This window comes from Erinaceus europaeus, chromosome 4, assembly GCF_950295315.1.
Source record: "Erinaceus europaeus chromosome 4, mEriEur2.1, whole genome shotgun sequence".
Taxonomy (NCBI): Eukaryota; Metazoa; Chordata; class Mammalia; order Eulipotyphla; family Erinaceidae; genus Erinaceus; species Erinaceus europaeus.
The window spans coordinates 140,704,079-140,718,246 of NC_080165.1; the positions used below are offsets into that span (position 1 = coordinate 140,704,079).

Below are 14,168 nucleotides of genomic sequence, written 5' to 3' on the forward strand. Positions count from 1 at the left end.
TCAACCTGCCAGTGTCCGTGTCCAGCAGAGAGGCAATTACAGAAGCCAGAAAGAATTATGGTATATACTCCCAGAGGGGTAGGTAAATGTTAGAGAGAGATAACCAGAGGTCTGAATTCTAATTCCATCAGGACCCAGAGAGAAAGGGGGGCGGGGGGAGAATCTGCCTGTGAAAGCTGACAAATTGGAAAACTATTACTTGACATTAATAAAAGATTTATCTACAAATTTTTAAAAAGACTAAAGGGGGGAGTAGGGCGGTAGCGCAGCGGGTTAAGTGCACGTGGCGCAAAGTGCAAGGACCTGCATAAGGATCCTGGTTTGAGCCCCCGCTCCCCACCTGCAGGGGAGTCAATTCACAGGCAATGAGGCAGGTCTACAGGTGTCTTTCTCTCCCCCGTCTCTGTCTTCCCCTCCTCTCTCCATTTCTCTCTGTTCTATCCAACTACAATGACATCAATAACAACAATAATAACTACAACAATAAAACAACAAGAGCAACAAAAGGGAAAATAAATATTTTAAAAAGTTTTAAAAAAAGACCAAAGGGGAAAAACTATTGTTTATAAACGATTGTAAAGTGTTCTCAACACACTGTTCAACAGGATTTTATGTTAGAAGAAAATAAAAACTGCTACTGAAGGGGAAAGAAAAAAGGAAAGGAACTGGAACGGGGTATTCTGATGTGTCCTCATGCAGGCAGAAAGCTGAGTATGACTCTAACTCCCCCAAACTGCTGTTGATGAGAGATGCACATAGCTTGCATTTGATATATATTACATACTGTATTTTTACAATAAACTATAGAAAATACTAGTAAAAAACCGTAAGATAAAAAAATTATAATGCCATATCATATTTATTGATCCTGTAAGTTTCTGCTATCTGTTCGCAAGAAAATCCACATAGGAATGGACCTGTACAGTTTAAACAAATCCATGTCTGTTCAAGAGTCAACTGAAGTCTATATAATAAATTCTGCATATAGAAAACTGCAAACTAGATTCTGAGATTAGATTATATTAACAATCCTTTGTCCAATGTATAGGAGAATTAATCTGAGATGTAAATTCACAGATGCCCATTTAAATAAATACTGTTTAACAGATATAAGCAAAATAAGAAAAAATGTTTATAACCATTAGCTAGAATTCATGTTGGTACATTACTGAAGAAAAAATTGCTAAATGAAAAACTCTGTTCGTGTCTGTGGCCCTGAGGTCCCAGGTTCACTCCCCAGCACCACCATAAGCCCGAGCTGAGTAGCAATGTCGTTTTTCTTTGTTATTTCTTTCATTAAAATAAGATATATATATGCATCTCATATCTGATTCCATTCAGGAGTCGTCTTTTCCCACCTAAGCCAGCATTTCTGATCATGGGGCCAAATCCTATAATATTCAGTTTTTTTCATTACATTATTACCTGCCATGTAAAAAAGGTCATAAAATATCGTTTTAACTTGGCTTTATTTTTTAAGCAATGCTGGGGAATGAACCTAGGTCTTTGCTAAGCAGTTCCCCATCCCATTCTTATTCTATGCTGAGATAGACAGATAGATGATAGATAGACAGATAGATGATAGACAGACAGATAGATAGTTGGGTAGGTCGGTGGGTGGGTGGGAAGGGAGGGAGGAAGGGAAATAGAGACCCCAAAACACCACTCTGCCAGGCATGGAGTTCCCCCTGGTGTCCACAATGCTCCCAGAGATAGAAGCCAAGGCTTCGTACAAGGTAAGGCATGCACTTTACCTGCTCAACTACTTCCCAGACCTCTACTTTAATCTTTCTCAGACACAGAAGGATCAGCATACTCATGGACACCAACACTAAAAACTGGAGCTATACGACAGTGGCTACTTTAGTCATTTCCTCTCTTCCATTAAGTTGGGGAACTCTTGCCCCTAGTCAGGACACTGCTTCAGACGGCCCATCATTCTTCCTGGTGGGTACGATGCAGTCAGCAGGGTCAACTACACTGTGTTTCTAGTCACTCCGATTCCTGGTATGTTATCTATGAAATAAGAGCGGATCTAGATTTTTCTGTCAATTGTTAAAAGTAGGATCCTGGGAGTTGGGCGGTAGCACAGTGGGTTAAACGCACATAGTGCGAAGCACTAGGACCGGCCTAAGTATCCTGGTTCCAGCCCCCAGCTCCCCACCTGCAGAGGAATCGCTTCACAGGCCGTGAAGCAGGTCTGTAGGTATCTATCTTTCTCTCCCCTTCTCTGTTTTCCCCTTCTCTCTCCATTTCTCTGTCCTATCCAACAACAATGACATCAAAAACAACAATAATAACTACAATGACAACAAAAGGGAAAAAATAAATATTTAAAAGTAGGATCCTCAGTATAGCAGGAAATATTAAGTCCTCGGGTTTCCTGTTCCATATTAGCATCTAATTTTAATTTTTTTAATTTTATTTAATTTTATTTATTTTATTTTATTGGATAGGACAGAGAGAAATTGGGGGGGGGAGAGAGAGAGACACCTGCAGATCTGCTTCATCCCTTGTGAAGCTTTCCCCCTGCAAGTGGGGACCCCCACGAGTGCCTGAACACGTCCTTGTACACTGTCACGTGTGCATTTAACCAGGTGCGCCATCACCCCAGCCCCAGTATCTCATTTAAAATGGTTATGTAGATCCTATACCTGTTTCTCCTCACAAACATGCACATCAAGACATGCACAGAGATCACCAATCCCACCCTGCACTCTGTGTCACTTCGTCAACTACCCTGATCACATGGCTTCGTCCTCTTAGGTTCTGAATCACGTATGAGATAAGCTAGGTAAACAGAAAAGGATGAATGGATATGCATGTGCTTATAAGTCTGCTTCAGACCTGCTGAAACATGTTTGGGGTTATTATTTTTTTTCTGTGTTTGACCTTTTCTTCTATTATCTATCCCAAATGGATAAGTAGAATTTAGCTAGAACTAGAAATAGTGACTATGCTTTCTGTCTTTCAGTAGAAAAATCTCAATTACTAAGCAAGTAAGTTACAAGATTAAAATTTTTTTTTATTTTATATTTCTTAATTTTTATTTATAAAATGGAAACACTGACGTGGTCCGGGAGGTGGCGCAGTGTATAAAGCATTGGACTCTCAAGCAAGAGTTCAAACCCCAGCAGCCCATGTACCAGAGTGATGTCTGGTTCTTTCTCTCTCTTTCTCATTAATAAATAAACAATATTTAAAAAATAAACAAATAAAATGGAAACACTGACAAAACCATAGGATAAGAGGGGTATAATTCCTACCACCAGAACTCTGTATCCCCTCCCCTCCCCTGATAGCTTTCCTATTCTTTTTTTTTTTTTTTTTTACCAGAGCACTGTTCAATTCTGGCTTGGTGGTACAGGGAACTGAACCTGGGCTGGTGCAGTCTCATAATGGTTATGCAGAGTCTGCATAATGGTTATGCAGAGTCTGTCTGCATAACCATTATGCTATCTACCCTCCGCCCAGCTTTCCTATTCTTTAGCCCTCTGGGAGTATAGACCCAGAGATCACAGCTCTGGCTTATGGAGGTGTGGGGGGACTTGAACCTGGGACTCTGGAGCCTCAAGCCTGAGAATCTCTTAGAATAATCATTATGGTATCTACCCCTCCTGTTAACAAGCTTGTTAAAATTCAGTCTCAGTTCACCTTACCCTGACGAAATAAGGAATATAGTTGCTTTCCAAAGCATATCCATCAACCTTTATTTCCAAAACCCTTATCTACATAGAACTAAACATAAAGCAGTTAATGAGAAAACTGTGCACTTCAATGTGTGGGTTCACAGTATGTGTGTGGATCACACATAAGAGAATCACTCCAGGGTCTACGGGCCTATCACACTGGAACTGCCACATAATAATCTCGGGGCACAACAGACTTTGTTGGGGGAAGGTATTTAGTTTTAGTTTAATAGAAAGTTTTAGCTGAATGTGTTTTATTTTTTTTTAACTGAAAATTTCCTTCCTGGTTAGAAAATATACATATACTGGTGGCTCTTAAGTAACTCTACTCATAGGCCTTTTAATTACGTTAACAAAATCAGCCCTCTTTGTGAAATACTGCAGTCTTCTTGTACTATGCCAGCAGTCTGATCTCTGAGCCAAGAATAAATGTGTTCTGGTTGTCTCAATTTTGAGGGGCTAGATCTTGCAATGTGTAGGCACACTGTCATACTTCATGTTTGTTTCCCTTTTTGCTCGTGAGTAGGTTAGTTTTCAGTCTGATGTTTCCGAATGAAGGAACAGCCTCTGAATCCTTAAGCACCACCAGGATTTTCATAAATCTGACAGGAAAAGGATTGTGTTTACTCGCCTACTTTTAGTAATTTTAGACTTTTAATGCCTCTACTAAGCAGAACTCGACAAGAGCAATTAAATGTAGTCAAAACTGACTCAGTCTAACATTTACACACTGAAAATTCAGCAAGAAATTCCAAATAAAAACACTTAGTAAATTTTTAAAAAATCAATCCTCCCTATTGATGCTCTCCTCCTCTCTCATTATCCCCTTTAATGAAATCTCTAGAGTTGAGAAGGGCTCTCTCTCTTCTTCACTCCTTCAACTTGCAGTGGGGTTCTTTGAGGACACTACGATGACCAAGAAGCAAACTCTCTGAAAGCTCTATTTTGAAGTAGATTTTAGGTCCAACAGAGAATATACTAGTAACAGATGTTCTTAGTCAAGTGTTTTACTTGGTGAGATGGTAAGATGATGAGCACAGCTAATCTACTCAACTCTGTTTCCTACCTTAATGGTGAAACTGCCATTCTGATAACTGTAATGGCAAGAGAAAAAGATTAGTCATATTGCTTCTTTCGTAGGAAAGAATTGACTGACTTTCCCCCCAAATAGCAGGGGCTCTCTCCAACCATGGTGCCCTCCCCCCTTATATTTGTTTCTTTTTGTGAAGAAAACAATTCTAAACCTTTCTCTAGTTCTTCTGATCCACAGTAAGTGAAAAGTAAAATTTGCATGTTACTGTTTCCATAGCAACACAAGATCAGATATCTCTATTCTCTAGAAGAAAAAATCCTTTTTATAACAGCAATATTCTTTGATACACTTAAAAAAAAAAGTCCAAATATACCAGAATGTTAAAATTTAGAAGACTATAGGATTTTTACAGAGTGATTTTAACAAAACAACTTTATGATATCGTTTGAACCTCATGATTAATTCAATGTCCAGACCAGAAATCACTGCTGATCAACTTACCAATGGCTTTTGTATAGTGCCTTGCACCAAGCAGAAGTTCTGGAGCCCGATACCAAAATGTCACAACTACTGGATCCAAATCTGCTAGAGGCTTTAGAGGAGAATTGAATAATCTGGCAAAGCCCATGTCAGCTAAAAAAAAAATAAATTAAATAAAATACGTTAACACAAAACTGTTTGGCGTATGACTGGCATCATGGAAGGTTAATAACAACAGCCACAAGGGTGGGAATAGATAGCATAATGGTTACGCAAAGAGACTCTATGTCTGAGGCTCCGGTTCCCAGGTTCAATTCCCACCCCACCCCCAACACCATAAGCCAGAGCTGAGTACTCCTCTGGTAAAAAATAAATAAATAAATAAGTAACAACAACAATAACCGCAGCCACAAATCTTGTAAAGCAATCCTTCCCCTGCCTTTTAAACTAGCAGTCTGTTCCATTTATCAGATTTTCCCTGAGTCGGTTACTATAATTGTGTCAACTTTATTAATGAAGAAACAGAGGCTTACTGACATTCAAATGTTCCCAAGGTCATAAAGCCAGTAAAACACAAACTCAGAATTAGAATCCAAGTCTGGCTTGAGGTTCCTGGTTTTTGCGATAGTAATAGTCATGTCTCTAAAGCTGTCAGTAGTCCGTGCTTAAATATACTCTCCACTCTATGGACTCAGACAACTTGTATTTATCTCTTCCCAACTCTGCATTCAGTGGCATAGTGCTGATATCTTGAATTGGCTACGAATGGGAATATTTACATAATAGAAAAACAATAAATGCTAAAAATTAGTTTCTTTCCCCTCACAGAACCAGTTGCCGGCAAGTCACATATCTTTAAGAACATGTGGAGAATTAAAAGACATGGCACGTTCTAACTTTGCATTTAATAGAACTTTGTACCAATACTTACTGATTTCATTAGAGGTTCACAAAAACAGGGAAAAGAGCAATTATTGTTAACTAAGGTCCCCAAAACTTTGTAGCTTCCTTAAGATTTCATAAATAAAAATATATCTGTAAAGAACTTTATAGTTTACACATTAGTCCAGTTAAGAGGATTCTTCTAATCCTCTTAAGACAACTGGCTTAATTAGCATTTTGAGGGTTAGAGAGACCACCCAAAGGGTAGGGTACATGCCTGTGGTCCAGGTTCAAGTGTTGCCACCACATGGGACATTCCACTGGTGTCTCTCCTTTCCTGTCTCTCTCTCCATATGTCTGAATAAAACAATGAAAATCACACATGCTTCCAGCCCTGGCTACACAGTAAGTAAATATCTTGTTTCTGACTCTGAGATAACAAATTTAAGATCCACACACTACAGTGTGCAAAGACCCAGGTTCAAGCCCCTGGTCCCCACCTACAGGGGGAAAATTTTTTGTGAGTGGTGAAACAGGACTGCAGGTATCTCTGTGTCTCTATCTCCCCCCCCATTTCTAGCTATCTCCACCCAATAAATAAATAAAGATAATTAAAAAGAGAGAAAGGAAGGAAAGAAGGAAGGAAGGAAGGAAGGGAGAAAAAAAAAGCAAAGCAGCGCAAAGCAAAGCAGCAGAGAGACTAACACTACCAAGAAGCTTTAGAGTAAAGGTAAGATGGCAAAACACACACACGCAGATAACAACAAAAGGGCAAGTGCGACAGGGGTCAAAGGGAGTGGCCAGTGGCTCTGCAGACTCTAAGTCCCTCGAGGAAGGGCTGTGTTTCCTGTGTCGTTCTAAGTGGAACAGTCTCTGCTAAACCTTTGTGGAAGTGAACTACTAAAGCAGAGCTTGCACTTGGCTCTGAAGGATAAATCACTGTGAATAGTAAAGAAAGCAACACACGTTTAACTAAAGGCCGGGGGAGTTTGCAGGGGAAGGGGAGAGGGACTCTGTTTTTCCCATCTGAGTATGCTTCTCCCTTTAGCACAAGGAATGAGGGAGAGAGAACTGTACTGAAGTGTTAAGCATATGCATCTGATCTTTCCATATATGTGTGTGTGCTATTAAAACAGTCAAAAGCAGTTTAATTGAACTTTAATATTAATTATTGCTATATATATATAGGGCTTCACTGCTCCAGACTGACATTCCTCCCCCACCCACCCACAAAAAAAAAAACTAGAGAGAGAAAGATACCACAACACTGAAATTTCCTTCAGTAAGTTGGGGGGCTGAGCTTGAACCTGGGTTGTGCACAAGACAAAGCAAGCTCACTAACCCACTGAGCTACCTTGTAGGCTCAATCCCTGCTTACTTCGAACCCTTGCTTTAATACATAGTCTCAGACAGAATTACAATCCAGCGGAGTGTGGTGATAAGGCAACTAAAGGGGTTGGCTAGACTACAGAATGTGCGCTGAGGAGGGAAAAAAATGTTTGGGATGTTGAGGAGAAGACACTGAGTTTGGAAGGCTGGGAAAATAGAATGGGTAGTACAAACAAGAGAATAAGAGTGTGACTGAATTTATTACAAGCTGCCAGTAGGACAGTCAGACAGAGACAGACATCCTAGTTAGGGTGAGAGAATAGAATCTGAAATCCAGATCTGAGAATCATTTTCACAGAATTCAAGATTTTGAGGCCACAACCTATCGGTTTCCAAAAAAAGTAATCGTAGAAGGAGGTCATGTCCCAAACCAGTGCCTGGAGCGTCTTGAAACAAAAGGTTAACTGAGGTAAAAGGCAACGGGCGAGTATAAAAGCAGAAGGTAACAGCAGAAAGTATAGAAAAAGAGAATCATGTGATGTCATGTAGACCAAGGGAAAGGACAATTCCCAGACTAAACTGGATAAAAGAAATAAATCACTAAGCCGGACTATGAAGACAGTGACTAAATATGGGCCACTTGATTTGAGGAGAGAAGCCAGCAGTGACCTTTCCTGACAGTATGTTCAGCAGACGGAGGGAATTCGAGGCCAGATGATTAACAATTTAGCATGAGGGACACCAGTGGATAAACCCTATGATCTAGGAGTTGAGGAATAAGTGAGAAACATAGAAGTTTCAAACAAATGCTGTGAGAATATTTATTTAAAAACTGGGAAGACGAGAATGGGAGAATGGAGGTACTGTAGTAAGAGGTGCAATCCGTCAAGGAGGGGGGTTGGAGGCTGGAGAGCGCTAGGAGAGACTTTAGGGGGAGAGTCACTCTCTGAGATTATTTCAAAGGCAGCACCAATTGAGCAAAAAAAGAGAAGTCACGCCAGACAGAGTAAATACCACTAGGCAGCAATGTTTGTAGGGAAGAAACTCTAGACTTAGGGGTCAAGCCTTAGCTTTGAAAAACTAAGCACAAGCACAAGCACACAGCCTCTCTAAATGCAGTTTTCCTCGTCTGTAGCACTGACTGACAGTAGAGGGTGATTACCTAAGACACAAGAAAGTACCTATGATACCACATATTAAACTGTTTACATTATAAACTCTCTCACAGGGAGGAAGTGTCCTTTATCCCTCTTTCACCAATGTCTAGAAAAAAGGTAGCCAATAAATAACCAGAGCAAGAAAAGTGTGAGGGCCAAAGAGGTTGCCCGATGGCTAGAGTGAATGCCCTGCAATGAGCTGGGTGTTCAAATTCCATTCCCAGTAGCACATGGAAGGTGCTGTGGTCTCTCTCTCTCTCTCTCTCTCTGAATGAATGAATGAATGAAAAGGCAGCCCGGGAGTGATGAGATTATGGATGTGCATAGTCCAGGCTTCAAAAGAAAAAAGTGTGAGAGTGACCCAGAAACTAGTGAAGACTGCAGAAAAAGTAGTGTGGAGGGAAGATACGAAAATGGAAAGTAAGACTTCTTGGTTCTTAATGCCAATAAAATTTAAAAGCTCAGTCAACTTATTTATGAGAATGAGAGTGTGCATGAGTGTGTGAGCAGAGGAGCACTCCGTATTTCTTAGTACCCCCCCCCCCCAACACCAGCACTGCTCAGTTCTGGCTGATGGTGGTGCTGGGGGTGGAAACTGAGACCTTCAGTGCCTTGGGCATGGAAGTCTTTTTGCGTAACCATCACGCTATCTCCTCAGCCCTAGTGTACCACTTCAGCACATACCGCTTGAGGCACCTGGCCAGGCATGCAAGCCCTGCCCTCCTCCTGCTCTGTGACTTTTCTAGCTGTACAGTAACGTTTCTTTCTTGCACTGCGGTGGGATTGTGTCATCACTGGGCTTCACCACTCCAGGCTTTTTCGGATAGAAAGACCAAGACAGAGATAAAGAGACAGAGATAGACACACCACAGAACTGACGCTTCCTTCAGTGTGGCGGGAAGCTTGAACCTGGGCAGAGCCTACGACAAAGCAAGCACTCTGCCCAAGTGAGTTATTTGGCCAGCTCACCATTTTTTAATGATTCTCATTCTCAGTAAACTCAAAGCAAGCTGAGGCTCCAGGGAAAGGAAGCTGGTTTAGAATAGCTTCTTTAGTGGCAGCTGGGTAAGTGGCTCAACCAGTAGAGTGTGGGACTATCATGCCTGAGGTTTCCAGTTCAATTCCTGGCACTACTACATGTGCCAGAGGGGTGCTCTGGTTTCTGTCTCTGTCTCCCTTGCCCCCCCATCCCGTCTTCTGTCCTATATATATAATATATATATGTGTATGTACACACACACACACACACACACACACGCAAACACATATTTTAAAAGGAATAGTCTCAGGAGTGGGGTGGTAGCACAGCAGGTTAAATGCACATGGTGCAAAGCGCAAGGACTGGCGTAAGGATCCCAGTTCAAGCCCCCGGCTCCCCACCCGCAGAGGGGTCGCTTCACAGGCGGGAAAGCAGGTCTGCAGGTGTCTTTCTCCCCTCCTCTCTCCATTTCTCTTTGTCCTTCCTCTCTCCATTTCTCTTTGTCCTATCCAACAATGACATCAATAACAACAATAATAAAAAACAACAAGGGCAACAAAAAGGGAAAACAAACAAACAAATAAATAAAAAAGGAACAGCCTCTTGAGCCTAAACCTTATGTTATAAGCCATCATTACCTCAACAAAAAATTTAGGGAGGAAAACAAAAGCTTCAAGAACAATACGAGTGGATTAACCTCAGCAGCAGATAACCCAGGAGCAGGCAGGCGGAGTTGAAATAGGACAGTGGAATTTGAAGCAGGTCATTCTAGCAACACCCTAGTAGGATGTGTATTTTAAAGGCAAAGAAATCAGGTGGATGACACAAGATTTCATTTTTAAATCCTTTGAGAATGCACTGACCATTCAGTAGTTTTATTCTATCGCAAGAACTAAGATAAAGCATTTTTAAGCTCATTTTCTCCCCAAATATGTCGCTGGTATAAGTAATGTCTATTTCTTTTAGCACCTCCAGGATGACAAAGAAAATGTTTTCCCACTTTCATCAGCTTTTTCTGGTAAGTATTTATTGTCATCCCCCCTTTTTTTTTTTGCCTCCAGGGTTATCGCTGGGGATCGGTAACTGAACTATGAATCTGCTATTCCTAGAGGCCATTTTTTCCTATTTTGTTGCCCTTGTTGCCCTTGTGGTTTTTGTTGTCAGATAGGACAGAGAGAAATTGAGAGAGAAGGGGAAGATGGGGGGGGGGGGGAGACAGACACCTGCAAACCTGCTTCATTGTTTGTGAAGTGGGGAAGTTGGGGGTTCGAACCGGGATCCTTATGCCGGTCCTTGTGCTTGGTGCCATGTGCGCTTAACCAGCTGCGCTACCACCGGCCCCCTATTGATGACCTTTTTGCTAGACACTTGTAAAAGTGAAAAGGAGATGCAAATGGTCCTGTGTTCTGAATGTTTTTCGTAACATTTTAGCATGTAGTTTGAAAAATAGTTCATGTCGGGGCCGGGTGGTGGTGCACCTGGTGGAGCGCACATGATGCAGTCCACAAGGACCCGGGTTCGAGCCCCTGGTCCCCACATGCAGGAGGAAAGCTTCACAAGTGATGAAGAAGGGCTGCAGGTGTCTCTCTACCTCCCCCTTCCTCTCAATTTCTGTCTCTATCCAATAGTAAGTAAATAAAAAGAAAAAAAAAAAAAAAAGAGAAAAATAGTTCGTGTCACTTCATTTATTTTATACAGCCACCCTCTACTGTCAATATTAAAGTTCAGGACAGGATGAGGGTAGATAGTATAATGGTTATGCAAAGAGACTCTCATGATGGAGGCGGGGAGAGGGAGAGAGAGAGACACTTATGCCTGAGGCCCAAGGTCCCAGGTTCAATCCCCACCCCCCCACACACACCACAAGCCACAGCTGAGCAGCACTCTGATAAAATAATAATAATAATAATAATAAAGTGCAGGACAGCTGAACTTGGAGAGGCTGCAGCTTGTTCAGCAGGATTTAAATTAAGTTTCCTTCTTTCCCTAAGACTTGAACAGCTTCCTGCTGTAATCTGCAACCAGCCAGGAGGAAAGTTTGGCAACCTGGGAAAAGACACACAGGGAGCCTACCCGGCCCAGGGCAGAGGAAGGGCGATGACCCATGAAGACCGCACTGTGCATGATCTGGTCAGAATGGGAGGGGTGCCTTTAGTGGAAAACATTTGGGGAAGCAGAGACAAAAGCAAGACTCAGGGTAGGACATAAAGGGTCACTGCGCAGGATGCTGGTGGGGACCTTCACGGGAGCTTGGGGTAACGTGTGATAGCGGCTTGGGGGGCTTGCCGGTCAAATTCCAGCTATGTGTCTGAGTTTAGAATACAAAGGATGATTGGAGGGAACAGTAAATCTGAGAAGTTTAATCAACTATTTCCCAACATGTTTTCTAAAAATACTGTGAGGAAGCGATTTTAAAGCGACCACTTAAGCAATGCTAAAAAGGGAAACCATCTTTGCAACCACTTTAGTTTTTTAATAAGTTCTTTTAGAAATAAATTACCTACCTATTTTGACTCTCCCCCTCTCAGGACCTTCTCCCATTACTAGGATATTTGCTGGTTTCTAGAAATAAAAATAGAGCATTCAAATTACTGTTTATTCTTTTGACATGCTCTAAAGTGGAAAAAAAAAAAGCATTCTTTTTATAATATGATAATATGTAATATGAAAGTGTCACTTCTGTGTTTTCATCAGAATTATAATAAAATATTAAGTACCCTCTACACAGTTAAAAGCACTTGACATTCGTGAAGTAAGCACTAACATCAATACTCTTGCTATGAGAACACATGCTTTCAAAATTATACCATACAAATAATTACAAAGGAATTAATGCTTTTGTTTCTATTTACCTGCTCCGCAGGGGTTATGAGAAATAAATAAAAACTTGCACAAATTAGAAGCTGTGTACTTGCGGCCTGCAACAGTTTGGTGGTTGAAAAAATGTTATATATAATTTCAACTTCACGTCACAGCAGAATTACACTAAATCAAATCAAATATTCCTTACTAAATGGTTGAAAAAATGTTATATATAATTTCAACTTCAAGTCACAGCAGAATTACACTAAATCAAATCAAGTATTCCTTACTAAATGTTCCTGAGCTACTACAGTAGAACCAACATCCAACGGACTCCATTAAAGTCATTTGCCACACCTGTGGATATCTAATTTTTTACCATTAAATGGAGAAAGGAGAGTCTCTTCAACAAATGGTGTTGGGAAAACTGGGTTGAAATGTGCAAAAGGGGCTGGGTGGTGGCACACCTAGTTGAATGCACATGTTATAACACACAAGGACCCCAGTTTGAACCTGCGGTCCCTATCTGCAGGGGGAAAGCTTTCCAAGTGGTGAAACTGTGCGGCTGGTGTCTCTCTGTCTCTCTATTTTCTCCTTTCCTCTTGATTTCTGACTGTCTTTATCCAACAAGTAAATAAAGGTAATAAAAGAAATGTACAGAAGAATGAAACTGAACCACTATGTTTCACCACACACAAAAGAAAAATCTAAATGGATCAAGGACTTGGATGTTAGGCTGGAAACTATCAAATGCTTAGAGAAAAGCACTGGCAGAACCCTTTGCATGTAAATTTTATAGGCATCGCCAATGACACAAATCCCACTGCAAAGCAGACAAAACCAAAAATAAACCAATGAGACTACATCAAATTGAAAAGCTTTGGCACAACAAAAGGAACCACCACCCAAACAAAGAGACTCCTGATAAAATGGAAAAAGATCTTTACATGCCATCCATCGGACAAAGGGCTAAGTATCGAAACATATAAAGAGCTCACCAAACTCAGCAACAACAAAACAAACGGCCCCACCATTCAAAAGTGGGGAGGAGTTATGAACAGAATATTCATCAGAGAGTTCCAAAAGGCCAATAGACAGGAAAAAAATGCTCCAAGTCATTGACTGTCTGAGATGCAAATAAAGATAATGAGATACCACTGCACTCCAGTGAGAATGCCTCATATCAGAAAGGACAGTAACAACAAATGCTGGGGTAAAGGAACCCTCCTGCACTGCTGGTGGAAATGTAAATTGGTCCAACCCCTGTGGAGAGTAGTCTGGAGAAGTCTCAGAAGGCTAGAAATAGACCTACCCTATGACCCTTCAATTCCTCTCCTGGGGATATATCTTAAGGAACCAAATACATCCATCCAAAAAGATCTGTGTACATTTATGTGCTTAGCAGCACAATTTGTAATAGCCAAAACCTGGAAGCATCCCAGGTGTCCACCAACAGATGAGTGGCTAAGTTGTGGTCTATATACACAATGGAATGTGTATATAAAAAATGGTGACTTCACCTTCTTCACCTCATCTTGAATAGATGGAGCTTGAAGGAATTCTGTTAAGTGAGATCAGCCAGAAGGAGAAGGGAGAGTATAGGATGATGTCACTCATGGACAGAAGTTGAAAAATAAGAACAGGAATCAGAAACACTAAGTGGAACCTGGACTGGGGTTGGTGTATTGCACCAAACTAAAGGACTCTGGGAGACGGTGGGGGCGGGCTGAGAGGGCAGTGCTTTCAGGTCCTAGTGCCTGATGGTGGAGGAAGGCTTAGGCTGAAGTGAGTTTTTCAGAAAACTAAGCAATTTTATG

The 14,168-nt window shown here is 41.2% G+C and overlaps 1 protein-coding gene across 2 annotated transcripts in view; it reads right to left on the minus strand.

The window, feature by feature from the left end:
- CDK19 (cyclin dependent kinase 19) overlaps nucleotides 1-12,134 on the minus strand; it is a 34,399-nt gene extending 22,265 nt beyond the window's left edge. Inside the window, exons 1-2 of one of the 2 annotated variants that reach the window (XM_060190631.1) lie at nucleotides 12,054-12,134; nucleotides 5,224-5,355 (exon numbers count right to left, since the gene is read on the minus strand). In XM_060190631.1, the coding sequence (XP_060046614.1) occupies nucleotides 5,224-5,355; nucleotides 12,054-12,090 (169 nt within the window). In that variant the 5' untranslated portion in view covers nucleotides 12,091-12,134. The remainder of the gene's footprint in view (nucleotides 1-5,223; nucleotides 5,356-12,053) is intronic. The other variant, XM_060190632.1, reaches the window with a different exon arrangement.
- Nucleotides 12,135-14,168: the final 2,034 nt, after the last annotated feature.